The sequence below is a fragment of the Pseudophryne corroboree genome, chromosome 2, assembly GCF_028390025.1.
Source record: "Pseudophryne corroboree isolate aPseCor3 chromosome 2, aPseCor3.hap2, whole genome shotgun sequence".
NCBI lineage: Eukaryota > Metazoa > Chordata > Amphibia > Anura > Myobatrachidae > Pseudophryne > Pseudophryne corroboree.
The window spans coordinates 829,020,187-829,046,464 of NC_086445.1; the positions used below are offsets into that span (position 1 = coordinate 829,020,187).

Below are 26,278 nucleotides of genomic sequence, written 5' to 3' on the forward strand. Positions count from 1 at the left end.
TGAGGTAAAACTTGTTTAACCACTTTCTTACGTTTAAATCTATCCGGATTTTTAGAGACAGCCGCAGGCTCAGTATCATCAGAGACCTGAAGAATGAGCCTGATAGTCTAAATCAAATCAGGGACATCCACCAGTGACTTGCCATTCCCATCAGAAATATCAGAGTCAGTGTCTATGGGATCAGTATACGCACCATCCTTCTCAGAGGATGTGTCCGGGACAGCAGTGGATTGTGAGGATGTAGCGGCCCGTTTAGAAGACGACTTAGTCTTAGGTGGGTGAGAGTGAGACTTATGTTTAGTCAGTGAACGGTTCAAGTGCTGTAACTGTGTTGAGATTTGATCCGCCCACGGCGGATTGACAGCAGGGGCCATAAATTGCTGCAGTGGCATAGGAGGTCCCACAGGGTACATAAGTTTAGTTACTAGCGTATTTAACAACGTGGAGAAGGTAGCCCAAGGCGGGTCATTAGTTGCCCCCGGTGCTACAGACCCAGGAACCCCCTGAACCTGAACTCTCAGCTGCCATGTTATCCACAAAAGAGACTGCAGCATAACCACCACGCAATGTGGGAGTAGCCCCAGTTCCATTGCCTCGTGTAGCTGACATAATGAGAAGCACAATATCAGGCAACCCAGTACAATCTTAGCAGAGATATACCTTAGCAAGAACTCACAGAGTTGTGTGACTTGTCAGCACAAACCGGGAATCCAAGAGATATATGGTGACTATAAATCACAAAGAAAAACACACAGCAAGTATATCTTGTGAAAAGCATAATACCAGAGATGGTAGCCACGCAGCAGCTACATGCACACACACATATATAGTCACAAGCGTACCATGCAGAAATGATACACTATAAAACTGCACTGGACTAACAATACAAAGTAATACTCAGTAAAGCTATATATGTAAATAGTAGATTTAACAAAACACAGTAGATACTGGAGGTATATCACAGGGTGTTTGTACCGCACAACCCCGAATGTATGCACTCTTTCTTAACTAACACTGTCCCTTGACCAGTAGAATACTTGTGTCCTGTAAAATGCACAGCGCTGGCGAGCAGGCGGTTTTACAGAGGAGGATTTGCCCCAGCAGTCCCAGGGACAGTGCAGCTCCGTGTGATGGCGGCTAACAGGGAGTGATGTAGAGATATGCAGCACCAGGGCGGGAACATTTACCCAAATGGCACCCTGGGGATGGAGGAGGGGCTACAGGTTAGGCCTTACCCCTTTGCTGGCTTCCCCACCATGCACTGCGGGCTGTCAAAAACTGGTTTTTATAAGAGAAAACCCCCTACCTGTGCCCTGTGTCCCGGTTGACTAGTGGAGCGGCTGCCCTTTACAGAGTCAACGGCAGTACTCACGGCCCGCCCCCCATGGCCGCGCCGGACTGCGGTAAAAGCGGGCCAAAGAGATGCCTTACCTCCCCATGTAACTGCAGCCACGCGTTCTGGGAGGACAGCGGCGAGTGTGTGTGACTGACCGGAAAAACACCAGAGCCTCCGCTGTAGTGACCCGCAACCAGGGCACGGGAGTATACAGCGCCGCTGGGGGAGTGATGGAGCTGCAGCAGAGGATATCTATCCGACATTCAGGAGAGCTGCAGCCCTTGAAGTCTCCAAATTTCTTCTTTCTTCTGAAATTAAGCTATAATATAGGCTGCAGGAGCAGCCCCTCTGTTGATTGCCTGCTTACCGCATGGCACCAACTTACAAACCGAGCTCCTGTGCACGGAGGCAGGGTTATAGAGGAGGTGGCGCTGTGCATCTTGGGAACAGTCAGAGCTTTGAGCCCGTTGGTGCCTCGGATCAAGATCCTACCCTGGGTAACAGGATGATCGGAGTTACGCCAGATGAAAGTTCCATTTCACTGACAAGGCGTCCACAAAGATCACTTTGGGATCCTTTGTTCTTGACCCGTATGCGGGCACTTTGTTGTTCAGACGGGACGCCGTGAGATCTATCTCTGGCAATCCCCATTTGTCTACTAGAGTCTGAAAGACCTCCGGGTGTAGAGTCCATTCGCTTGCCTGAATGGCGCGTCGACTGAGAAAATCCGCTTCCCAGTTTATGACTCCCGAAACGAATACTGCGGACAAGGCTGGGAGATGGAATTCTGCCCACTTTAGTATGTGACTTACCTCCTTCTTTGCTTTTTGGCTGCGGGTTCATCTCTGATGGCTGTGGTACGCTACTGCCGTTGCATTGTCCGAGCGGATCTGGACTAGTTTTCCTGGAAGAGTGTCCTTTGCCTGAATCAGTGCCATGTATATGGCCCGAAGTTTTAACAGGTTTATTGGCAGGCAACTTTCTTCTGTGGTCCATTGTCCCTGGAACCATAATCTTCCGGACACTGCTCCTCAGCCCTGAAGACTGGCATCTGTTGTCAGGATCTCCCAATCTGATATCCAAAAGGGTCTCCCCTTGTCTAGATGGGATGTCTGTAGCACCAGGTTAGTGACTTTCTTACCTACTCTGAAAGTACCATAGTCTGTTTCTTTATTGTCTAATGTACTCCACTCCATCTGGCCAGAATCAGATGCTGCAGAGGTCTTGAATGGAATTGTGCATACGCCACCAACCATGTCGAATGTTGACACCATCAATCCCATTGCTGCGTGAATTGATACTGTTTGACTGTGTAACAACTCCTGAGTCCTTGACTGTACCTTGGATATCTTGTTCCGAGGTAAAAATACTTTCTGCAGACTTGAATCCAGTACAGCCCCCAAGTGAGTCATACGTTGTGACGGAACCAGAGACGACTTTGCCCAATTTATGAGCCACCCGTGCCTCTGCAGACATGTTATTGTCTGTTAGAGATGGCACAGGAGCAATTCCTGTGATTGTGCCAGGATTAAAAGGTCGTCGAGGTATGGAAAAATTCTTATCCCCTGCTTGCGAAGATAAGCTGCCATAACTACCATGATCTTATTAAATACTCTGGGGGCTCAGTGAGGTGTCAGACTACCTTAATAGCTGAACGTGTTGACAAATTAACAGTTGAGCTGTGATTGAGAAGTATGAGAACTGTGCGATCTAGGCGGTTATGTAATTTGCCAGTAGTACACGATCAGACTGGCTAAAGTAGGAAAGAGTAAAATACCGTCTTAGCACCACACTAACTGCCCTGATTTACCTAATGGTAGGGCCTGTAATCGGAGAAAGAGACAACCTGCCTCATTTAACATTAGTGACGTTATATGAGGCCAAACCTTGGTGGCCTCTATGCCATGGATTACCAATCTCAGATTCCATTTGAAATGAACTACCCACTACCTGGTAATCACGTCGCAATCAGGTAAGCTCGGCCAGAACAAACAGGACGGTTTAAGGACGAAGAACAGTTCCCGTGTCCGCTGTGGAACTGGGCAATAACCCCATCCGAGAAAGTCTGAGGTTGCAGAGGTTAGGAACCAAGTTTTAAAGCTACAGTTTAATTTAGGTGCCAACTCCAGCCCCAACTTGCAATACCATGGTCCAGTGTTACCCAGCCTTGCTAAAAGAAAACGCTGCTTTAGCATTTATTACTGATAGTCACATATCACTACCATGGAGCAAAAGAAGCAAACACACTTGGTACACATGACAAACAACTGGTGCAAATGCCTGAGATGCAGCAACTAACTTACACATGAATTTTCATGGGTCTCTTTTCCTATCATACAGCTGTTGAATATATTTGTTCAACATGTTCTAAATTCCAAAAACTATTCTATGTCAATATTCCATAAGCACAACTTTAAACTGCTTTATGATTATTCATTTTGCAGGATAAAATACGTATATACAGTATAACCATGATCATACTTATTTTCTTTGCTTGTAATTAATCATTAGTACAGGTTGAGTATCCCTTATCCAAATATTCTGAAATACGGTATATTCCGAAATACGGAATATTCCAAAATACAGAATTGTTTGAGTGAGGTAGTGAAAAATGTGTTTTCTGATGGTTCAATGTACACAAACTTTGTTTTATACACAAAAGTATTAAAAATATTGTATTAAATGAGCCTCAGGCTGTGTGTATAAGGTGTATATGAAACAAATAAATTGTGTGAATGTACATACACTTTGTTTAATGCACAAAGTTATTAAAAATATTGGCTAAAATTACCTTCATCCTGTGTGTATAAGGTGTATATGAACCATAAATGCATTCTGTGCTTAGACTTGGGTCCCATCGCCATGATATCTCATTATGGTATGCAATTATTCCAAAATCCGGAGATATCCGATATCCAAAATATTTCTGGTCCAAAGCATTTTGGATAAGGGATACTCAACCTGTAGCACACAGGTTGATGGTAATATATTTTTCTGAAAATGTATTTGCCGTTTTTGGACTGTAGTATCTGGAATCATAACTCACACCTCTTTTGTACATGCCTGGTTAATCATAAACGTTGATGACTAAGTGACTCATCGCGCCCTACGGGCGCTCTTCACACCGTCGCAAGGGGCTACGCCCCCTTAACCCCTGCACACATTTCTGGCATTGAATAGTTGTATTATATGAAGTATTACGTGCATTCCTAGTTTTGGTTAGTGGTTAAATATTGCAGGACAAAAGGGCGTCCGATGGGGAAGGGGGCTTAGCCCCTCTGCGACGGGGAGTGGGGGCTGCGGATGGGGGAGGGGGTACGGAGGCGCTGCGGGTGGGGCAAGGGCAGGTGCGGAGCTGTTGCAGATGGGGGAGGGGTCCCGGAGGCACTGCAAGTGGGAAAGGGGCAGGTACGCGGGTGGAGTAGGGGGTCCACAGGGTCCGCGGGTGGGGGAGAGGCATGTGAGGGGGTGCGGGGGATGGGGGAGGGGGGCCGTAGGCAGTGGGTGGTGGAGAGGTAGGTGCGGGGGTAGCGCCGGTGGAGTAGGGGGTCCGGTGGCCCAGCGGGTGGGGGAGGGTTGGGTGCGGTGGTTTTTATATGCAGACATCGGCACACTCCCCTGCCCCCCAAAAAGACAATACAATCCTTTGTGACAACCACCCAACCCCCCACTCCCAAATAGTGTGAAGTACAGCCTTTGCCTCCCTCACCACAGCTCACAGCCGTGGACAGCACCCTGGCCAACCCCAAGACAATGCTGCCATGGTGACACACTAACCTACCCCCGGCTAGATGCCAGCTCCGCCTGTCTGAAGCCCTCTCTGTCCCCCAGACTACTGCAGCAAATAGCAAAGTCCTCACCCCACCACATGCTGCCCTCGGGACACACTACTCTACTCCCAGGCAGCAGGTGGCACATTCTCCGGGACCCAGCCACGGACAGCTCACTAAAAGAAACTTTCTCCCAATCTCCTATAAGCTGCAGCCGCTGAAAGGGAGAGCGGTCAGTGTAATGGCAGGCGCCGAGGGGAGAGCGGTCCCGGGAAGCTGCAGCCGCTGGGTGAGTGAGCGGGTGGAGGGAGCACTGTGACAGCCGTCGGACGTCCGCCGAGGGGAGAGCGGGTCCCGGGAAGCTGCAGCCGCCGGGTGAGCGAGCGGGTGGAGGGAGCACTGTGACAGCCGTCGGACGTCCGCCGAGGGGAGAGCGGGTCCCGGGAAGCTGCAGCCGCCGGGTGAGCGAGCGGGTGGAGGGGCAGGGGAGTCCGGTGGAGTGTGTGTGGGTGGCCCGGACAGTCGCCCCTGCTATAATCCATGTCTGCCTGCCTTCCATAGACGATCTGACTGCATTTAAGGGTTTGGCCAGATCTGTGACTCTGACTCCGCCCAGCGTTACATACAGCCAGGCACAGAGTCACAGATTTGGCCTAATATATAGGAGATAACTGTCACTTCTATGCAGAAGAAACACGATACATGGAGATGGACTATGCTACGTTCAATTGTGGCAATCTTTAAAAGGCTTGTGTTAGTGCACACCCACAACGGAGATGCTGCATGACTGATAATTTGGAAGAGAGCGTAAATACTACTAATGTCAGACCAACTGGTAGGACGAAGGTTGACCTGAAGGAGAATTGGACAAGCATGTACGAAGATTTAATCTGAGAAGGCACAGGCGCCCTTCCCAAATAGAAACATCTACAGTAAATATGTAATTAATATCCATGGATACCATGATTTCACCTGATTCATGACCTGAATTTCTGATTTCAATTACAGTATAACATTTTGAGGATACAATAAGGCTATGGACATTTAGAATTTTTAAAGTTATAATTGGACGGACTGTATCATATGTTTTTGGACTAAAACGAGGTTAGAATATAATCCCAACCTGCGAATGGAAAGAAATTCAGAATAAATGAACAACTGAATTGCCTTTGATTAGGAGAGTAATGAAGCCTAGCTCTTAAACATTAGCAGACAAAACACTGCTCTTTCCATCTATTGCCTTATTATCGTTATCAATTCTGAAACCAAACAAGACAAAATACAAAAAATAAAATGGACTCATGAGACCCCTTGGATTCTGGATCTTCAAAATTAATCCTGGGCTTTAACGGTTGGGGCTGAAATACTACCAGAATTTGACGTCTTTAATAAGCTCTGGTGAGACTGCTTATTTCAGACACGTTGAAAAGATAAAAAAATAATAATTCTGTATAGAGCTTATCCCAGCAGTAATATAGCAAGTTAGGATATATTAAAACACATTGTATAACGTTCCTGGAGCTGGGAGACACAGGGAAGGCAACAGCAGCTTCCAGTATAAAGTCTTAACAGGCATTCCTCACAGAAAAACCCTTAGTGGGAATCTCAAACATCACTGTGACTACTCATACTCGTTCCTGCTGGTACAATGGTGCTATAAAGGAACTGGTAAATGAACAGCCCCTCACAGCAAGCTATTCATACCCGCATCTGCTGAGCACCAGTGACTGTCTGATGGTTAGACAGGGCTTCTCAGATTCCAGAAAAGAGATCATTGTTGTGCCTCCAGAGTAAGATCATGTGAAGGAAGGCCATCAGCCACACAGGAAGATGGAAACAGACTGCGGCAATAATATGAACGGGTTCCTCCTCTGGACGCCTGAAAGGAGGCGGTACAGGACATAACAGCATGATGTGCTTTTCAGCTATCCATAACCAATCCTAGCACACATTGGGTCTGATTAAGAGGTGTACACAGAAACGTCTAGCACATGGGTCTTCAACCTGTTGCCCTCCAGCTGTTGTGGAACAACACATCCTAACATGCCCTGTCACAGTTTTGCTATTAAGGCACACTAAAACTGAGACCAGGCATGCTGGGATGTGCAGTTCCACAGCAGCTGGAGGACTGCAGGTTGAAGAACCATGGTCTAGTAAAGTGGTTCCCAACATCAGTCCTCAAGTACCCCTAACAGTTCATGTTTTACAGGTTTCCTCACAGGATTGCAAGTGAAATAATTTGCTCCACCTGTGTTAGTGAGTAATGAATAAACCTGTTCAACTGCTAGGTGACATGGAAAACATGAACTGTTGGGGGTACTTGAGGACCGAAGTTGGGAACCACTGGTCTAGTAGCTGCATCTATAAGAGTCGTATGACTGCGAATTTATGCAAATGGCAACAAAAAAATCTTCCCTGGTGCACATCCATGCATCAAATGTGCAAAGATGCCCACTGTCAGCGTCTGTATACACAATACTGATTGGTGCGCCGTTAGATGACATCAGCCGTACATTCCAAACCTGCACCAGCCCTATGGCAGGTGCAGTTTCTCTATCCGAGTAAGGCCTCCTATGTGAGCTAGTCGAGCGCCTGTGTACGCAACCACTTCTACCATTAAAAGCCCTCGAAACAACCCCATAAGACAGACCATCCCCATGTGTGCATCAGCCCAGGAATGTCCACTACATTCTCAATATGCTTGTCCCTGCGTGCGCCTAAAATTACACTGACTCTGTATGGAAGAAATAAGAACACAGTAGCAAAAAAAAAGATCCCACATCAGCAGTGCGTACACCTCTGAATCACACCCAGTGTGTTTCCATCTGACTGTCAGCAAGTGATTAAAACACACAAAACAATGTAATGCTGCTGTAAACAGTACAATGTGCCCTGCTCCAATAGGGACTGCAAATTACTGCAAACTAGTGGATATAGAGGTTGATGAGCCAGGACCAGTGAGAATTTGCAGAAGTTCCCAAGCTCATACAGCCGCCTCTATAACTCTTTATTCCAAAATTAATAAAGGACAGACCTTTTCATCAGCCATAAAATGCAATGCACAATTCATCAAGATACAAATATAACTTTTTGGTTGACGAAAGACACAAAGCTTATTACAGATACAGTATAATGGTGTAAAGTAGAAGGAATACTAAACAAAACATTAACGCTACTACATCCAGAAGTAAAAGCTTCAAGTATATCAAATATTTTTGATAAGAGAAATTGGTATTGTATTTTCAAAACGATGTATTATTCCTTCGCAACTTACACAAAGGTTTTCCTATCATCCTCATCGTGCTCCTCCTTTTTAAAATGTGGTTCCTCTTTCACAGTCGTTCCAAGTTTTGTTTTTATGTCCACATTATCCTCATCCATTGGTTCATCAAAATCATCATCATCAAACTCAACCATTCCTTGATCCTCTTCTTTAAAAAAAAAAAAAATAAGATTTGCACCAATTATTAGGTCTCCTTCGATTCCAAATAAAATGCAATCTATTACTGGCTTCAATAACTAAAATTCTAAGTTTATTTATTAAAACAGGATATCAGGAGCTGAATAACATACTTATGTAAACAAAGGGCATGATGTCGGTGTTAAATGCTAGTTGTTAGCAAATGTTCTTTCATCACATGCACTGAAGAAGTCAATTTTAATATACATAAAGATAAAAGTGAAAGAAATACAAAACTATGAACACTAAAGGGTAAAGTAAAGACCTCCACTGTCCTAGACTAGACTGAGAAAAAGTTTTACATGATCTGCCAAAATTTCATTATCTTTAGTCATCCTATGTAGACACTGGATCTACTAGTGCAGGCATGTCCAGACTGCGGCCCTCCAGCTGTTGAGAAACTACACATCCCAGCATGCCTTGACACAGCTTTAGCATTCTCTGACAGCAAAACTGTGTCAGGGTATGCTGGGATATGTAGTTTCACAACAGCTGGAGGGCCACAGTTTGGACATGCCTGTACTAGTGACACTATGGACGTCCCAAAGCAAGGGTATGCTCAGAAGTTGCAGATTTCCAAATATGCAATCCAACCTCCCTCCACACCATTGGACTACCTACACATGAAACCAGACACAATTGAAAACCAGAAACCCCCACCCACACCCATGTCATTAGGGGGACATAGCGCTATGTCAAGAGATGCTTCCAGGGGCACGAGGAAGGGAGCACTCAGGCTGATATTTATAGCTTCAGTGGAGGAAATATGTTTCTAGCTGTAAATCCAAGGGAGCTCCTACGGAAGAGTTTCAGCTAGGACGTTTTCTCCATTTTCTACAAGCAGGTGTGGATGCGGGCCTAAAATTGGGCTCAATTAAGGTACAGATTTCAGACTTATCGGTTTTCTTTCAGAAACAATTGGCCTCCCTTCCAGAAGATCAGACTTTCGTGAAAGGCGTGTTGCACATCCAACCTCCATTTGTGCCTCCAGTGGCACCATGGGATCTTAATGTGGTGTTGCAGTTCCTTCAATCACATTGGTTTGAACCTTTACGGAAGGTGGAGTTGAAATTCCTCACTTGGAAAGTGGTCATCCTGTTGGCCTTGGCAACTGCAAGGCGGGTGTCTGAGTTGGCGGCCTTGTCTCACAAGAGCCCTTATTTGATATTCCATGAAGAGAGAGCAGAATTGAGGACACGTCAACAATTTCTACCGAAGGTGGTTTCCTCTTTCCACATGAACCAACCTATTGTAGTGCCTGTGGCTACTGACGCCTTCGCCGAGTCAAAACCTCTGGATCAGAGCTTTGAAGATTTATGTCGCCAGAACGGCTCAGATTAGGAAAACAGAGGCTCTGTTTGTCCTGTATGCTGCCAACAAGGTTGGGTGTCCTGCTTCCAAGCAGACCATTGCACGCTGGATCTGTAACACGATTCAGCATGCTCATTCCACGGCTGGATTGCAGTTACTAGAATCGGTGAAGGCCCATTCTACTAGAAAGGTGGGCTCATCCTGGGCGGCTGCCCGGGGGGTCTCGGCATTGCAACTTTGCCGAGCAGCTACCTGGTCGGGATCAAACACATTTGCAAAGTTCTACAAGTTTGACACCTTGGCCGATGAAGACCTTAAGTTCGGTCAATCGGTGCTGCAGAGTCATCCGCACTCTCCCGCCCGTTCTAGAGCTTTGGTATAACGCAATGGTTCTATTGTGACCCCAGCATCCTCTAGGACGTTTGAGAAAAAACAAGTTTTATGGTAAGAACTTACCTTTGTTAAAACTCATTCTGCGAGGTACACCGGGCTCCACAAGGATCGACATAGGGGTGTAGAGTATGGTCTTGATCCGAGGCACCAACAGGCTCAAAAGCTTTGACTGTTCCCAAGATGCATAGCGCCGCCTCCTCTATAACCCCGCCTTCTTGCACAGGAGCTCAGTTTTTAGTTAACCAGCTCAATGCAGTAGCCAAAAAAGAGACGACAACGGTTAGTAGCCATACACACCACACTCTCACGACAGAAGAAGTGGCAGCGGCTAATGCCATACCAACCCAAAGAAGCTAAGTGCGTCAGGGTGGGCGCCTTGTGGAGCCCAGTGTACCTCGCAGAAAGAGTTTTAACAAAGGTAAGTTCTTACCATAAAACTCGTTTTCTGCTGCAGGGTACACTGGGCTCCACAAGGATAGACATAGGGGATGTCGTAAAGCAGTTCCTTATAGGAGGGGACGCACTGTAGCGGGCACAAGAACCCTGCGTCCAAGGAAGCATCCTGGGAAGCGGCAGTATCAAAGGCATAGAACCTAATGAACGTGTTCACAGAGGACCACGTAGCCGCCTTGCACAATTGTTTAAGGGTCGCACCACGGCAGGACGCCCAAGAAGGTCCAACAGACCGAGTAGAATGGGCCGTAATGTGAGCAGGAGCTGACAGACCAGCCCTCACATAAGCATGTGCAATCACCATTCTAATCCATCTGGCCAAAGACTGCTTGTGAGCAGGCCAGCCCCGTTTGTGAAACCCAAACAGAACAAAGAGAGAATTAGATTTCCTAACAGAAGCAGTTCTCTTCACATAGATACGGAGAGCCCGTACCACATCCAAAGACCGCTCTAGGGAAGACAGATCAGGAGAGACAAATGCCGGTACCACAATCTCCTGATTAAGGTGGAAAGAAGAAACCACAATAGGCAAATAACCGGGACGAGTCCTAAGAACCGCCCGTCACGGTGAAATATCAGATATGGGGAACTACACGACAAGGTACCCAAATCCAACACTCTTCTAGCTGAAGCAATAGCCAGCAGAAACACCACCTTAAGGGAAAGCCACTTAAGATCAGCTGAACCAAGAGGTTCAAACGGAGACTCTTGTAATGCCTCCAAAACCACGACAAGTCCCAAGGAGCCACAGGCAGGACATAGGGAGGTTGGATACGCAACACATCCTGAGTAAAGGTATGCACATCAGGTAAGGTCGCAATCTTTCTCTGAAACCACACCGACAAGGCAGATATTTGAACCTTGAGGGAGGCCAGACGCAGGCCTAAGTCCAGGCCCTGCTGAAGAAAAGCCAACAACTTGGCTGTACTATACTTGGAAGCGTCATAATGGTTAGATGTGCACCAAACAAAGCAAGAATGACAGACCCTATGGTAATTCCGAGCAGAAGCTAGTTACCGGGCCCGCAACATAGTTTGAATGACCGCCTCAGAAAACCCTTTAGCCCTCAAGACGGAAGCTTCAAGAGCCACGCCGTCAAAGACAGCCGGGCTAGGTCCTGGTAGACACGGGCCCTGAACGAGGAGGTCTGGGCGTTGTGGAAGTAGAATTGGACGCTCTGACGCTAGGCCCTGCAGGTCTGAGAACCAGTGCCGTCTGGGCCACGCTGGAGCAATGAGAAGCAGAATTCCTCTTTCTTGCTTGAACTTCCGAATTACCCTGGGCAGGAGTGACACCGGAGGGAACACGTACGGCAGCCGAAACCTCCAAGGCACCGCCAGCGCATCCACGAATGCTGCTTGAGGATCCCTTGTCCTTGCTCCGAAGACCGGAACCTTGTGATTGTGTCGAGACATCAGATCTACGTCTGGAAGGCCCCACTTTTCCACTAGGATTTGAAACACTTCTGGATGGAGGCCCCACTCGCCGGCGTGTACGTCCTGACGACTGAGAAAGTCCGCTTCCCAATTCAGGACCCCCGGAATGAATATTGCCGATATGGCCAGTAGATGGCGTTCCGCCCATTGCAGAATCCGTGAGACTTCCTTCATTGCCAAACGGCTTCGAGTGCCACCTTGATGTTTTATGTAAGCCACTGTGGTGGCGTTGTCCGACTGTACTTGAACAGGACGGTTCTGAATTAAATGCTGGGCCAGATTCAACTAATTGAAGACCGCCCGCAATTCTAGAAAGATGATCGAGAGGAGAGATTCCTCCTTGGTCCACCGACCCTGAAGGTAGTGTTGCTCCAGCACCGCGCCCCAACCTCTTAGACTGGCATCTGTCGTCAACAGGACCCAGTCGGATATCCAGAAGGGACGGCCCCTGCACAATCGTTGGTCCTGGAGCCACCAGTGCAGCGACAGACGGACCTCCGGAGTCAATGAGATCATGTGAGACCTGATCCGGTGAGGAAGGCCGTCCCACTTGGCTAGAATCAGCCTCTGGAGAGGGCGAGAATGGAATTGAGCATACTCCACTATGTCGAATGCTGACACCATGAGGCCCAGCACCTGCATCGCCGAATGTATCGACACTTGCGGACGAGAAAGGAAGCAACGAATCCTGTCCTGAAGCTTCAGGACTTTCTCCTGAGACAAGAACAACCGCTGGTTGTGAGTGTCCAATAACGCTCCCAGGTGCACCATGCTCTGAGCAGGGACCAGGGAGGATTTCTTCCAGTTGATGAGTCACCCGTGGGCTTGCAGAAAACGGACAGTCATATCCAGATGACGTAGGAGAAGTTCTGGGGAATTTGCCAGGATCAACAAGTCGTCCAGATACGGCAGGATCCTGACCCCTTGACGGCGGAGTACCACAGTTATCACCGCCATAACTTTGGTGAAGACTCGCGGAACCGTAGTCAAACCAAAAGGTAACGCCCGAAACCCGTAATGGATGTTGCCAATCGCAAATCTCAGGTATTGCTGATGTGACACTGCTATAGGAATATGCAGGTAAGCATCCTGTATGTCCAGGGAGACCATATAATCCCAAGGTTCCAAGGCCAGAACTATAGAGCGAAAAGGTTTCCATACGGAACTTGGAAACTTTCACAAACCTGTTCAATGCCTTGAGGTTGAGAATGGGCCGAGAGGACCCATTCGGTTTCGGGACTAGAAACAGCGGAGAATAGTACCCCCGGCCCCTCTGAGCAAGAGGCACCTGTACTACCACTCCTGTAATCAAGGGGGGTCTGTACCACCGAATGTAGAGTTTTTGCCTTTGTCTGGTCCAAAAGGACGTCTGTCAGGCAAAATCGATGAGGGGGACAGTTATTGAAGGCTATGGCGTAACCTCGAGTGACGACTTCCCGTACCCAGGCATCTGAAGTGGTCTTCAACCATTCCTGGGTATACCCTAGAAGCCGGCCGCCCACCCTGGGAACCCCCAGGGGGAGGCCCGCCCCGGCAGGCTTATCTGTCTTGGAAGCTGGCTGACGGGCAGCCCAGGCTCTTTTGGGCTTCGGCTTACCAGGTTTGGAAGTGCGGGCCTGCTTGTGGTACGCCTGACCTTTTGCTTTACCTGAAGGACGAAAGGGGCGAAAGGAAGTACCTTTAGCCTTCGACACAGAAGGAGCGGTACTTGGCAGTAGCCAAGTCAGCCACTATCTTATTTAAATCCTCCACAAACAGAATATCTCCCTTGAAAGGGAGTACCTCCAGGGTTTTTCTAGAGTCCAGATCCACAGACCAGGATCTCAGCCACAATATCCGGCGAGCCAGGACTGACGTAGTAGAGGCCTTGGCTGCTAGAATACCGGCATCAGAAGCCGCCTCTTTAATATAGTGAGAAGCTGTGACAATATATGACAAGCATTGTCTAGCATGGTCAGAAGAGATTTCAGCTTCCAACTCTAGGGCCCATGCTTCAATAGCCTCTGCAGCCCATGTTGCTGCAATAGTGGGCCTCTGTGCAGCACCCGTGAGGGTGTAAATCGCTTTAAAACAACCCTCCACACGTTTATCCGTAGGCTCTTTTAGAGACGTGACGGTAGTGACAGGTAGAGCTGAGGAAACCATCATCCTAGCCACATATGAGTCAACTGGAGGAGGCGTTTCCCAATTTTTAGACAGCTCTGGCACGAGGGGATAGCGAGCCAGCATCTTCTTTTGGAGGCACAAACTTCTTTCCTGGGTTTCCCCAGGGTTACAGAAGTATATCCACTAGGTGGTCAGAGTGAGGTAAAACTTGTTTAACCACCTTCTGACGCTTGAACCTATCTGGCTTCTTAGGAGGGACGGATGGCTCGGGATCATCCGTAATCTGTAGAATCAACTTAATAGCCTCCAAAAGATAAGGAACATCCACATGTGAACTACCCTCCCCATCAGCAGTATCTGTGTCAGAATCTGTGGGGTCAGTGTAAGCGCCATCTTCATCAGACGAGGTGTCAGTGACAGCAGTGGATTGTGAGGAGGTCAGAGCTCGCTTAGAAGACCCCATGGTCTTAGGCGAGCGAGGGTCAGACTGTTTAGTAGTCAAGGACTGGTTCAATTTCTTCAATAGAGCAGACAAGTTATCCGCCCACGGCAGGTTAGCCGCAGGGACCACATACGGTTGAACCGGCATAGGAGGTCCCATAGGGGGTGTTAGTTTAGTAACTAGCGTATTTAGAAGCGTGGAGAAAGTAGCCCACGGTGGGTCATTATGGACCCCCGTTGCCACAGTCCAACTGGGGGGCAAGGAGCCCCCAGAACAAGAGCCCGCAGATGCTATAGTCTCCTCATAGGAATCTGTGGCTTCAGCAACACCGGTAGTGTGTTCAGTCCCAGAACCGTTAACTTCAGAAGCAGACATTATATAACTTGCAGTATCAGGTAACACAGTACAATTGTCAGCAGCACAATACCTCTTACCCAAACCCCTGTGCAGTGTAGTCAGCACAAGCAGAGATACAGGAGAGATATGGTGACTAAATTCACAGAGAAAAACACGTATTAGAGTATATCTTGTGAATATCCTATATTATTATAAAACCTGACGCACGATGCCCCCTCAGGTTATAGAATATAGGGATAGCAAGTTGAGTGAGAGACACGAAATGGAAATCACTCAGCAAGCTAATGCACACGCATAGTCACAGTTATACAATGCAGAGGTTATTACCAACAATAATACTGCACTGGACCAGCTTATAATAAGATTTTACTTACTGGTAAATCTATTTCTCGTAGTCCGTAGTGGATGCTGGGGACTCCGTAAGGACCATGGGGAATAGACGGGCTCCGCAGGAGATGGGGCACTTTAAGAAAGCTTTGGATTCTGGGTGTGCACTGGCTCCTCCCTCTATGTCCCTCCTCTAGACCTCAGTTAGAGAAACTGTACCCGGAAGAGCTGACATTACAAGGAAAGGATTTTGGAATCCAGGGTAAGACTCATACCAGCCACACCAATCACACCGTATAACTTGTGATAAACTACCCAGTTAACAGTATGAACAATTAACATAGCCTCGGTTCAAGACCGACCAACTATAATATAACCCTTATTGAAGCAATAACTATATACAAGTCTTGCAGAAGAAGTCCGCACTTGGGACGGGCGCCCAGCATCCACTACGGACTACGAGAAATGATTTACCGGTAAGTAAATTCTTATTTTCTCTAACGTCCTAGTGGATGCTGGGGACTCCGTAAGGACCATGGGGATTATACCAGAGCTCCCAAACGGGCGGGAGAGTGCGGATGACTCTGCAGCACCGATTGAGCAAACACAAGGTCCTCCTCAGCCAGGGTATCAAACTTATAGAACTTCGCAAAAGTGTTGGAACCTGACCGAGTAGCCGCTCGGCAAAGCTGTAATGCCGAGACCCCTCGGGCAGCCGCCCAAGAAGAGCCCACCTTCCTAGTGGAATGGGCCTTAACCGATTTAGGTAATGGCAATCCTGCCGTAGAATGCGCCTGCTGAATCGTGTTACAGATCCAGCGAGCAACAGTCTGCTTTGAAGCAGGAGCGCCAACCTTGTTGGCCGCATACAGAACAAACAGAGCTTCCGTCTTCCTGATCCTAGCTTTTCTGGTCACATAAATCTTCAAAGCCCTGACCACATCCAGGGACTCGGAATCCTCCAAGTCCCGTGTAGCCACAGGCACGACAATAGGTTGGTTCATTTGAAAAGATGAGACCACCTTGGGCAGAAATTGAGGCCGAGTCCTCAACTCTGCCCTATCCACGTGAAAAATTAGGTATGGGCTTTTATATGATAAAGCCGCTAATTCTGAAAACACGTCTTGCAGAAGCTAAGGCCAACAACATGACCACTATCCAAGTGAGGTATTTCAACTCCACTGTTTTGAGTGGTTCAAACCAAGGTGACTTGAGGAAACTTAATACCACGTTAAGATCCCAAGGCGCCACCGGAGGCACAAAGGGAGGCTGAATATGCAGCACGCCCTTCACAAAAGTCTGTACTTCAGGAAGAGAAGCCAATTGTCTTTGAAAGAAAATGGATAAGGCCGAAATTTGGACCTTTATGGACCCTAATTTTAGGCCCAAATTCACTCCCATTTGAAGGAAGTGAAGCAAACGGCCCAAATGGAACTCCTCCGTAGGAGCAGCTCTGGCCTCACACCAAGAAACATATTTCCGCCATATACGGTGATAATGTTTCGATGTCACATCCTTCCTAGCCTTGATCAGGGTAGGAATGACCTCCTCCGGAATCCCTTTTTCTGCTAGGATCCGGCGTTCAACCGCCATGCCGTCAAACGCAGCCGCGGTAAGTCTTGGAACAGACAGGGCCCCTGCTGCAGCAGGTCCTGCCTTAGAGGAAGAGGCCACGGATCTTCTGTGAGCAACTCTTCAGATCCGGATACCAAGTCCTCCTTGGCCAATCTGGAACAATGAGAATTGCTCTGACCCTTCTTAGTCTTATTAATCTCAACACCTTGGGTATGAGAGGCAGAGGAGGAAACACATAGACCGATCTGAACACCCATGGTGTCACCAGAGTGTCTACTGCTACCGCCTGAGGGTCTCTTGACCTGGCGCAATACCTCTTTAGCTTTTTGTTGAGACGGGACGCCATCATGTCTATTTGAGGCAGTTCCCACCGATCCACGATCTGTGTGAAGACTTCTTGATGAAGTCCCCACGCTCCCGGATGCAGGTCGTGCCTGCTGAGGAAGTCCGCCTCCCAGTTGTCCACCCCCGGGATAAACACTGCTGATAGCGCGCTTACATGGCCTTCCGCCCAGCGCAGAATCCTGGACGCCTCTGCCATGGCCACTCTGCTCCTTGTGCCGCCTTGGCGGTTTACATGAGCCACTGCCGTGACATTGTCCGACTGAATCAGAACCGGTCTGTTCTGAAGCCATTCCTCCGCCTGGCGTAGGGCGTTGTAAATGGCCCTTAACTCCAGGACATTGATGTGAAGACAAGTCTCTAGGCTTGACCAGAGACCTTGGAAATTTCTTCCCAGTGCGACAGCTCCCCAACCTCGGAGGCTCGCGTCCGTGGTCACCAGGATCCAGTCCTGAATGCCGAACCTGCGACCCTCTAGGTGAGCACTGTGCAGCCACCACAGGAGAGATACCCTGGCCCTGGGAGACAGGGTGATCCGTTTCTGCAAATGTAGATGGGACCCGGACCATTTGTCCAATAGGTCCCATTGGAAGGTCCTCGCATGGAACCTGCCGAAGGGGATGGCCTCGTATGAAGCCACCATCTTCCCCAGAACTTTTGTGCAATGATGCACAGAAACCTTTTTTGGCTTTAAAAGGTTCCTGACCAAGGCTATGAGCTCCTGAGCCTTCTCCACCGGAAGAAAAACTCTTTTTTGGTCTGTGTCTAGAATCAGGCCCAAAAAGGTCAGACGCGTTGCAGGTACTAGCTGGGATTTCGGTAAATTGAGAATCCAACTGTGCCTCTGCAACGTCTTCACGGACAGAGACACGCTGTCCAGCAACTTCTCCCGAGATCTCGCCTTTATAAGGAGATCGTCTAAGTACGGGATAATTGTGACTCCCTGCTTGCGCAGGAGCACCATCATTTCCGACATTACCTTGGTGAAAATTCTTGGGCCGTGGAAAGACCAAACGGCAACGTCTGAAAAAAAGAATTTACTTACCGATAATTCTATTTCTCGTAGTCCGTAGTGGATGCTGGGAACTCCGTAAGGACCATGGGGAATAGCGGCTCCGCAGGAGACTGGGCACAAAAGTAAAAGCTTTAGGAGTACCTGGTGTGCACTGGCTCCTCCCCCTATGACCCTCCTCCAAGCCTCAGTTAGGATACTGTGCCCGGACGAGCGTACACAATAAGGAAGGATTTTGAATCCCGGGTAAGACTCATACCAGCCACACCAATCACACCGTACAACCTGTGATCTGAACCCAGTTAACAGCATGATAACAGAGGAGCCTCTGAAAGATGGCTCACAACAATAATAACCCGATTTTTGTAACAATAACTATTTACAAGTATTGCAGACAATCCGCACTTGGGATGGGCGCCCAGCATCCACTACGGACTACGAGAAATAGAATTATCGGTAAGTAAATTCTTATTTTCTCTGACGTCCTAGTGGATGCTGGGAACTCCGTAAGGACCATGGGGATTATACCAAAGCTCCCAAACGGGCGGGAGAGTGCGGATGACTCTGCAGCACCGAATGAGAGAACTCCAGGTCCTCCTCAGCCAGGGTATCAAATTTGTAGAATTTAGCAAACGCGTTTGCCCCTGACCAAGTAGCTGCTCGGCAAAGTTGTAAAGCCGAGATCCCTCGGGCAGCCGCCCAAGATGAGCCCACCTTCCTTGTGGAATGGGCTTTTACAGATTTTGGCTGTGGCAGGCCTGCCACAGAATGTGCAAGCTGAATTGTACTACAAATCCAACGAGCAATAGTCTGCTTAGAAGCAGGAGCACCCAGCTTGTTGGGTGCATACAGGATAAACAGCGAGTCAGATTTTCTGACTCCAGCCGTCCTGGAAACATATATTTTCAGGGCCCTGACTACGTCCAGCAACTTGGAGTCCTCCATGTCCCTAGTAGCCGCAGGTACCACAATAGGCTGGTTCAAGTGAAACGCTGAAACCACCTTAGGGAGAAATTGAGGACGGGTCCTCAATTCCGCCCTGTCTGAATGGAAGATCAGATAAGGGCTTTTACAGGATAAAGCCCGCCAATTCTGACACGCGCATGGCCGAGGCCAGGGCCAACAACACGACCACTTTCCATGTGAGATATTTTAACTCCACAGATTCAAGTGGTTCAAACCAATGTGACTTTAGGAACCCCAAACTACATTGAGATCCCAAGGTGCCAATGGAGGCACAAAAGGAGGTTGTATATGCAGTACCCCTTTTACAAACGTCTGAACTTCAGGAACTGAAGCTAGTTCTTTCTGGAAGAAAATTGACAGGGCCGAAATTTGAACCTTAATGGACCCCAATTTTAGGCCCATAGACACTCCTGTTTACAGGAAATGCAGGAATCGACCTAGTTGAAAATTCCTCCATCGGGGCCTTACTGGCCTCGCACCCCGCAACATATTTTCGCCAAATGCGGTGATAATGCTTTGCGGTTACATCCTTCCTGGCTTGATCAGGGTAGGGATGACTTCATCCGGAATGCCTTTTTCCTTCAGGATCCGGCGTTCAACCGCCCTGCCGTCAAACGCAGCCGCGGTAAGTCTTGGAATAGACAGGGTCCTTGCTGGAGCAGGTCCCTTCTTAGAAGTAGAGGCCACGGGTCCTCCGTGAGCATCTCTTGAAGTTCCGGGTACCAAGTCCTTCTTGGCCAATCCGGAGCCACGAGTATAGTTCTTACTCCCCTCCGTCTTATAATTCTCAGTACTTTTGGTATGAGAGGAAGAGGAGGGAACACATACACTGACTGGTACACCCACGGTGTTACCAGAGCGTCCACAGCTATTGCCTGAGGGTCCCTTGACCTGGCGCAATACCTGTCCAATTTTTTTGTTTAGGCGGGACGCCATCATGTCCACCTTTGGTTTTTCCCAATGGTTTACAATCATGTGGAAGACTTCTGGGTGAAGTCCCCACTCTCCCGGGTGGAGGTCGTGCCTGCTGAGGAAGTCTGCTTCCCAGTTATCCACTCCCGGAATGAACACTGCTGACAGTGCTATCACATGATTTTCCGACCAGCGAAAAATCCTTGCAGCTTCTGCCATTGCCCTCCTGCTTCTTGTGCCGCCCTGTCTGTTTACGTGGGCGACTGCCGTGTTGTTGTCCGACTGGATCAGCACCGGCTGACCTTGAAGCAGAGGTCTTGCTTGGCTTAGGGCATTGTAAATGGCCCTTAGCTCCAAAATATTTATGTGAAGTGATGTCTCCAGGCTTGACCACAAGCCTTGGAAATTTCTTCCCTGTGTGACTGCTCTCCAGCCTCGCAGGCTGGCATCCGTGGTTACCAGGACCCAGTCCTGAATGCCGAATCTGCGGCCCTCTAGAAGATGAGCACTCTGCAACCACCACAGGAGAGACACCCTTGTCTTTGGTGACAGGGTTATCCGCTGATGCATCTGAAGATGTGATCCGGACCATTTGTCCAGCAGGTCCCACTGGAAAGTTCTTGCGTGGAATCTTCCGAATGGAATTGCTTCGTAGGAAGCCACCATTTTTCCCAGGACCCTTGTGCACTGATGCACTGACACTTGGCCTGGTTTTAGGAGGTTTCTGACTAGTTCGGATAACTCCCTGGCTTTCTCCTCCGGGAGAAAACACCTTTTTCTGGACTGTGTCCAGGATCATCCCTAGGAATAGAAGGCGTGTCGTCAGGATCAGCTGCGATTTTGGAATATTGAGAATCCAACCGTGCTATCGCAGCACTATCTGAGATAGTGCTACCCCGACTTCCAACTGTTCCCTGGATCTTCCCTTATCAGGAGATCGTCCAAGTAAGGGATAACTAAAAACTCCCTTCTTTCGAAGGAGTATCATCATTTCGGCTATTACCTTGGAAAAGACCCGTGGTGCCGTGGACAATCCAAACGGCAGCGTCTGAAACTGATAGTGACAGTTCTGTACCACAAACCTGAGGTACCCTTGGAGAAGGGTAAATTGGGACATGTAGGTAAGCATCTTTGATGTCCAGAGAGACCATATAGTCCCCTTCTTCCAGGTTTGCAATCGCTGCTCTGAGTGACTCCATCTTGAATTTGAACCTTTGTATGTAAGTGTTCAAGGATTTTAGATTTAAAATTGGTCTCACCGAGCCGTCTGGCTTCGGTACCACCAATAGTGTGGAATAGTACCCCTTTCCCTGTTGCAGGAGGGGTACCTTGATTATCACCTGCTGGGAATACAGCCTGTGAATGGTTTGCAATACTGTCTCCCTGTTTGAGGGAGACGTCGGTGCAGCAGACTTTATGAAACGGCGAGGGGAAGACGTCTCGAATTTCTTGAGACGGGCCCCCACCGTGCCTGAGACCGCTTGTAAAGCCCCAGCGTCATGCTGAGGACTTTGCGGAGGCGGGAGAGGGCTTTTGTGGGAATTGGCTGTTTGCTGCAGCCTTTTTCCTCTCCCTCTGCCACGGGGCAGAAATGAGGCGCCTTTTGCCCGCTTTATGGGGCCGAAAGGACTGCGCCTGATAATACGGCGTCTTCTTAGGTTGAGAAGCTACCTGGGGTAAAAATGTGGATTTTCCAGCCGTTGCCGTGGCCACCAGGTCTGTTAGACCTACCCCAAATAACTCTTCCCTTTTATAAGGCGATACTTCCATATGCCTTTTGGGATCAGCATCACCTGACCACTGTCTTGTCCATAACCTTCTTCTGGCAGAAATGGACAGCGCACTTACTCTTGATGCCAGTCAGCAAATATCCCTCTGTGCATCACGCATATATAGAAATGCATCTTTTAAATGCTCTATAGTTAGTAATATACTGTCCCTATCTAGGGTATCAATATTGTCAGTCAGGGAATCCGACCAAGCCACCCCAGCACTGCACATCCAGGCTGAGGCGATTGCTGGTCGCAGTATCACACCCGTGTGAGTGTATATACATTTTAGGACATTTTACTGCTTTCTGTCAGTAGGTTCCTTAAGGGCGGCCGTATCCGGGGACGGTAGTGCCACCTGTTTAGACAAGCGTGTGAGCGCTTTATTCACCCTAAAGGGTGTTTCCCAACGTGCCCTATCCTCTGGCGGGAAGGGGTATGATGCCAATAACCTTTTTTATCGGGGGAAACCCACGCATCATCACACACTTCATTTAATTCCTCAGATGCAGGAAAAACTACAGGCAGTTTTTTCTCACCCAACATAATACCCTTTTTAGTGGTACTGGTATTATCAGAAATGTGTAAAAACATTTTCCATAGCCTCAATCATGTAACGTGTGGCCCTACTGGAAGTCACATTCGTCTCTTAATCGTCGACACTGGAGTCAGTATCCGTGTCGGCGTCTGTATCTGCCATCTGCGGTAACGGGCGTTTTAGAGCCCCAGATGGCTTTTGAGACACCTGGACAGGCCGTCTCGTGTCATCAATCTTTTGTAAAGAGCTGACACTGTCACATAATTCCTTCCATAAGCTCATCCACTCAGGTGTCGACTCCCTAGGGGGTGACATCTCTGTTACAGGCAATTGCTCCGCCTCCACCTCATTTTCCTCCTCATACATGTCGACACAAACGTACCGACACACAGCACACACACAGGGAATGCTCTGATAGAGGACAGGACCCCACTAGCCCTTTGGGGAGACAGAGGGAGAGTATGCCAGCACACACCAGAGCGCTATATATATATACAGGGATAACCTTATATAAGTGTTTTTCCCCTTATAGCTGCTGTATTGTTATACTGCGCCTAATTAGTGCCCCCCTCTCTTTTTTAACCCCTTTCTGTAGTGTAGTAACTGCAGGGGAGAGCCAGGGAGCTTCCCTCCAACGGAGCTGTGAGAGAAAATGGCGCCAGTGTGCTGAGGAGATAGGCTCCGCCCCCTTCTCGGCGGCCTTTTCTCCCGTTTTTCTGTGGAATCTGGCAGGGGTTAAAATACACCCATATAGCCCTGGGGGTTATATGTGGTGTATTTATGCCAGCCAAGGTGTTTTACATTGCTGCTCAGGGCGCCCCCCCCTAGCGCCCTGCACCCTCAGTGACCGGAGTGTGAAGTGTGCCTGAGTAACAATGGCGCACAGCTGCAGTGCTGTGCGCTACCTTGTTGAAGACTGATGTCTTCTGCCGCCGATTTTTCCGGACCTTTTCTTGCTTCTGGCTCTGTAAGGGGGCCGGCGGCGCGGCTCCGGGACCGAGCTCCGAGCTGGGCCTGTGTTCGGTCCCTCTGGAGCTAATAGTGTCCAGTAGCCTAAGAAGCCCAATCCACTCTGCACGCAGGTGAGTTCGCTTCTTCTCCCCTTAGTCCCTCGATGCAGTGAGCCTGTTGCCAGCAGGTCTCACTGAAAATAAAAAAACCTAAAACTAAACTTTTCACTAAGAAGCTCAGGAGAGCCCATAGTGTGCACCCTTCTCGGCCGGGCACAAAAATCTAACTGAGGCTTGGAGGAGGGTCATAGGGGGAGGAGCCAGTGCACACCAGGTAGTCCTAAAGCTTTTACTTTTGTGCCCAGTCTCCTGCGGAGCCGTTATTCCCCATGGTCCTTACGGAGTTCCCAGCATCCACTAGGACGTCAGAGAAATTGGTATTGACAATCCTGTACTGCAAATCTCAGAAACGCCTGGTGAGGGGGGAAAATCAGAACATGAAGGTACGCATCCTTTATGTCCAGGGACACCATCCAATCCCCTCCCTCCAGGCTGGCGATGACCTTTCTGAGCGATTCCAACTTGAACCTCTTCAAGTATAGGTTCAGGGATTTTAGATTTAGAATGGGTCTGACCGAACCGTCCGGTTTTGGTACCACAAACAGGGATGAATAATAACCCTCTCCTTGCTGGAGATGAGGAACCTTGATTATCACCTGTTGATTGTACAATTTGTGAATTGCCGCTAACACTAGCTCCCTCTCTGATGGGGAAGCTGGCAGAGCCGATTTGAAAAACCGGCGAGGGGGCATGTCTTCGAATTCCAGTCTGTATCCCTGGGAAACAATCTCTATTGCCCAGGGATCCACCTGTGATTGAACCCAGACGTGGCTGAAAAGACGAAGACGTGCCCCCACTTGATCTGACCACCCCCCCCCCTCCCCCGGAAAGCCCCAGCGTCATGCTGTGGACTTTGCGGAAGCAGGGGAGGACTTCTGCTCCTGGGAACTAGCTGAGTGCAGCCGTTTTCACTTGCCTTTACCTCTGGCAATGAAGGACGATCCACGTACCTTCTTGTTTTTATTGGAACGAAAGGACTGCATTTGATAATGCGGTACCTTCTTAGAATGCTGCGGGGGAACATAAGGTAAAAAAATAAGAATTTACTTACCGATAATTCTATTTCTCGGAGTCCGTAGTGGATGCTGGGGTTCCTGAAAGGACCATGGGGAATAGCGGCTCCGCAGGAGACAGGGCACAAAAAAGTAAAGCTTTACTAGGTCAGGTGGTGTGCACTGGCTCCTCCCCCTATGACCCTCCTCCAGACTCCAGTTAGGTACTGTGCCCGGACGAGCATACACAATAAGGGAGGCATTTTGAATCCCGGGTAAGACTCATACCAGCCACACCAATCACACCGTACAACCTGTGATCTAAACCCAGTTAACAGTATGACAACAGAAAGGGCCTCTTAAAGATGGCTCCTTAACAATAACCCGAATTAGTTAACAATAACTATGTACAAGTATTGCAGATAATCCGCACTTGGGATGGGCGCCCAGCATCCACTACGGACTCCGAGAAATAGAATTATCGGTAAGTAAATTCTTATTTTCTCTATCGTCCTAAGTGGATGCTGGGGTTCCTGAAAGGACCATGGGGATTATACCAAAGCTCCCAAACGGGCGGGAGAGTGCGGATGACTCTGCAGCACCGAATGAGAGAACTCCAGGTCCTCCTTTGCCAGGGTATCAAATTTGTAAAATTTTACAAACGTGTTCTCCCCCGACCACGTAGCTGCTCGGCAGAGTTGTAATGCCGAGACCCCTCGGGCAGCCGCCCAAGATGAGCCCACCTTCCTTGTGGAGTGGGCTTTTACAGTTTTAGGCTGTGGCAGGCCTGCCACAGAATGTGCAAGTTGAATTGTGTTACAAATCCAACGAGCAATCGACTGTTTAGAAGCAGGTGCGCCCAACTTGTTGGGTGCATACAATATAAACAGCGAGTCAGATTTTCTGACTCCAGCCGTCCTTGCAATGTATATTTTTAAGGCTCTGACAACGTCCAACAACTTGGAGTCCTCCAAGTCGCTAGTGGCCGCAGGCACCACAATAGGTTGGTTCAGATGAAATGCTGATACCACTTTAGGGAGAAAATGCGGACGAGTCCGCAGTTCTGCCCTATCCGAATGGAAGATTAGATAAGGACTTTTATAAGATAAAGCCGCCAATTCAGATACTCTCCTGGCAGAGGCCAGGGCTAGTAACATAGTCACTTTCAATGTGAGATATTTCAAATCCACCTTTTTCAATGGTTCAAACCAATGGGATTTGAGGAAATCTAAAACTACATTTAGATCCCACGGTGCCACCGGAGGCACCACAGGAGGCTGTATATGCAGTACTCCCTTGACAAAAGTCTGGACCTCAGGGACAGAGGCCAATTCTTTTTGGAAGAATATTGACAGGGCCGAAATTTGAACCTTAATGGATCCCAATTTGAGACCCATAGATAATCCTGATTGCAGGAAATGTAGGAAACGACCCAGTTGGAATTCCTCCGTCGGAACCCTCCGATCCTCGCACCACGCTACATATTTTCGCCAAATGCGGTGATAATGTTTCACGGTGACTTCCTTCCGTGCCTTAATCAAGGTAGGAATGACTTCTTCTGGAATGCCTTTCCCTTTTAGGATCTGGCGTTCAACCGCCATGCCGTCAAACGCAGCCGCGGTAAGTCTTGAAAAAGACAGGGACCCTGCTGTAGCAGGTCCCTTCTCAGAGGTAGAGGCCACGGTTCGTCCGTGAGCATCTCTTGAAGTTC

At 48.6% G+C, this 26,278-nt stretch overlaps 1 protein-coding gene across 5 annotated transcripts in view; it reads right to left on the reverse strand.

Moving 5' to 3' along the window:
• Positions 1 to 26,278, reverse strand: part of POLA1 (DNA polymerase alpha 1, catalytic subunit) — a 1,252,649-nt gene that overhangs the window by 1,108,235 nt on the left and 118,136 nt on the right. For all 5 annotated transcript variants that reach the window (XR_010241483.1, XM_063955699.1, XM_063955698.1 and 2 more), the window contains exon 9: positions 8,381 to 8,537. Coding sequence is in view for 4 of the 5 variants with exons in the window: in XM_063955699.1 (XP_063811769.1) it covers positions 8,381 to 8,537 (157 nt within the window). In the remaining variant the exon portion in view is untranslated. The remainder of the gene's footprint in view (positions 1 to 8,380; positions 8,538 to 26,278) is intronic.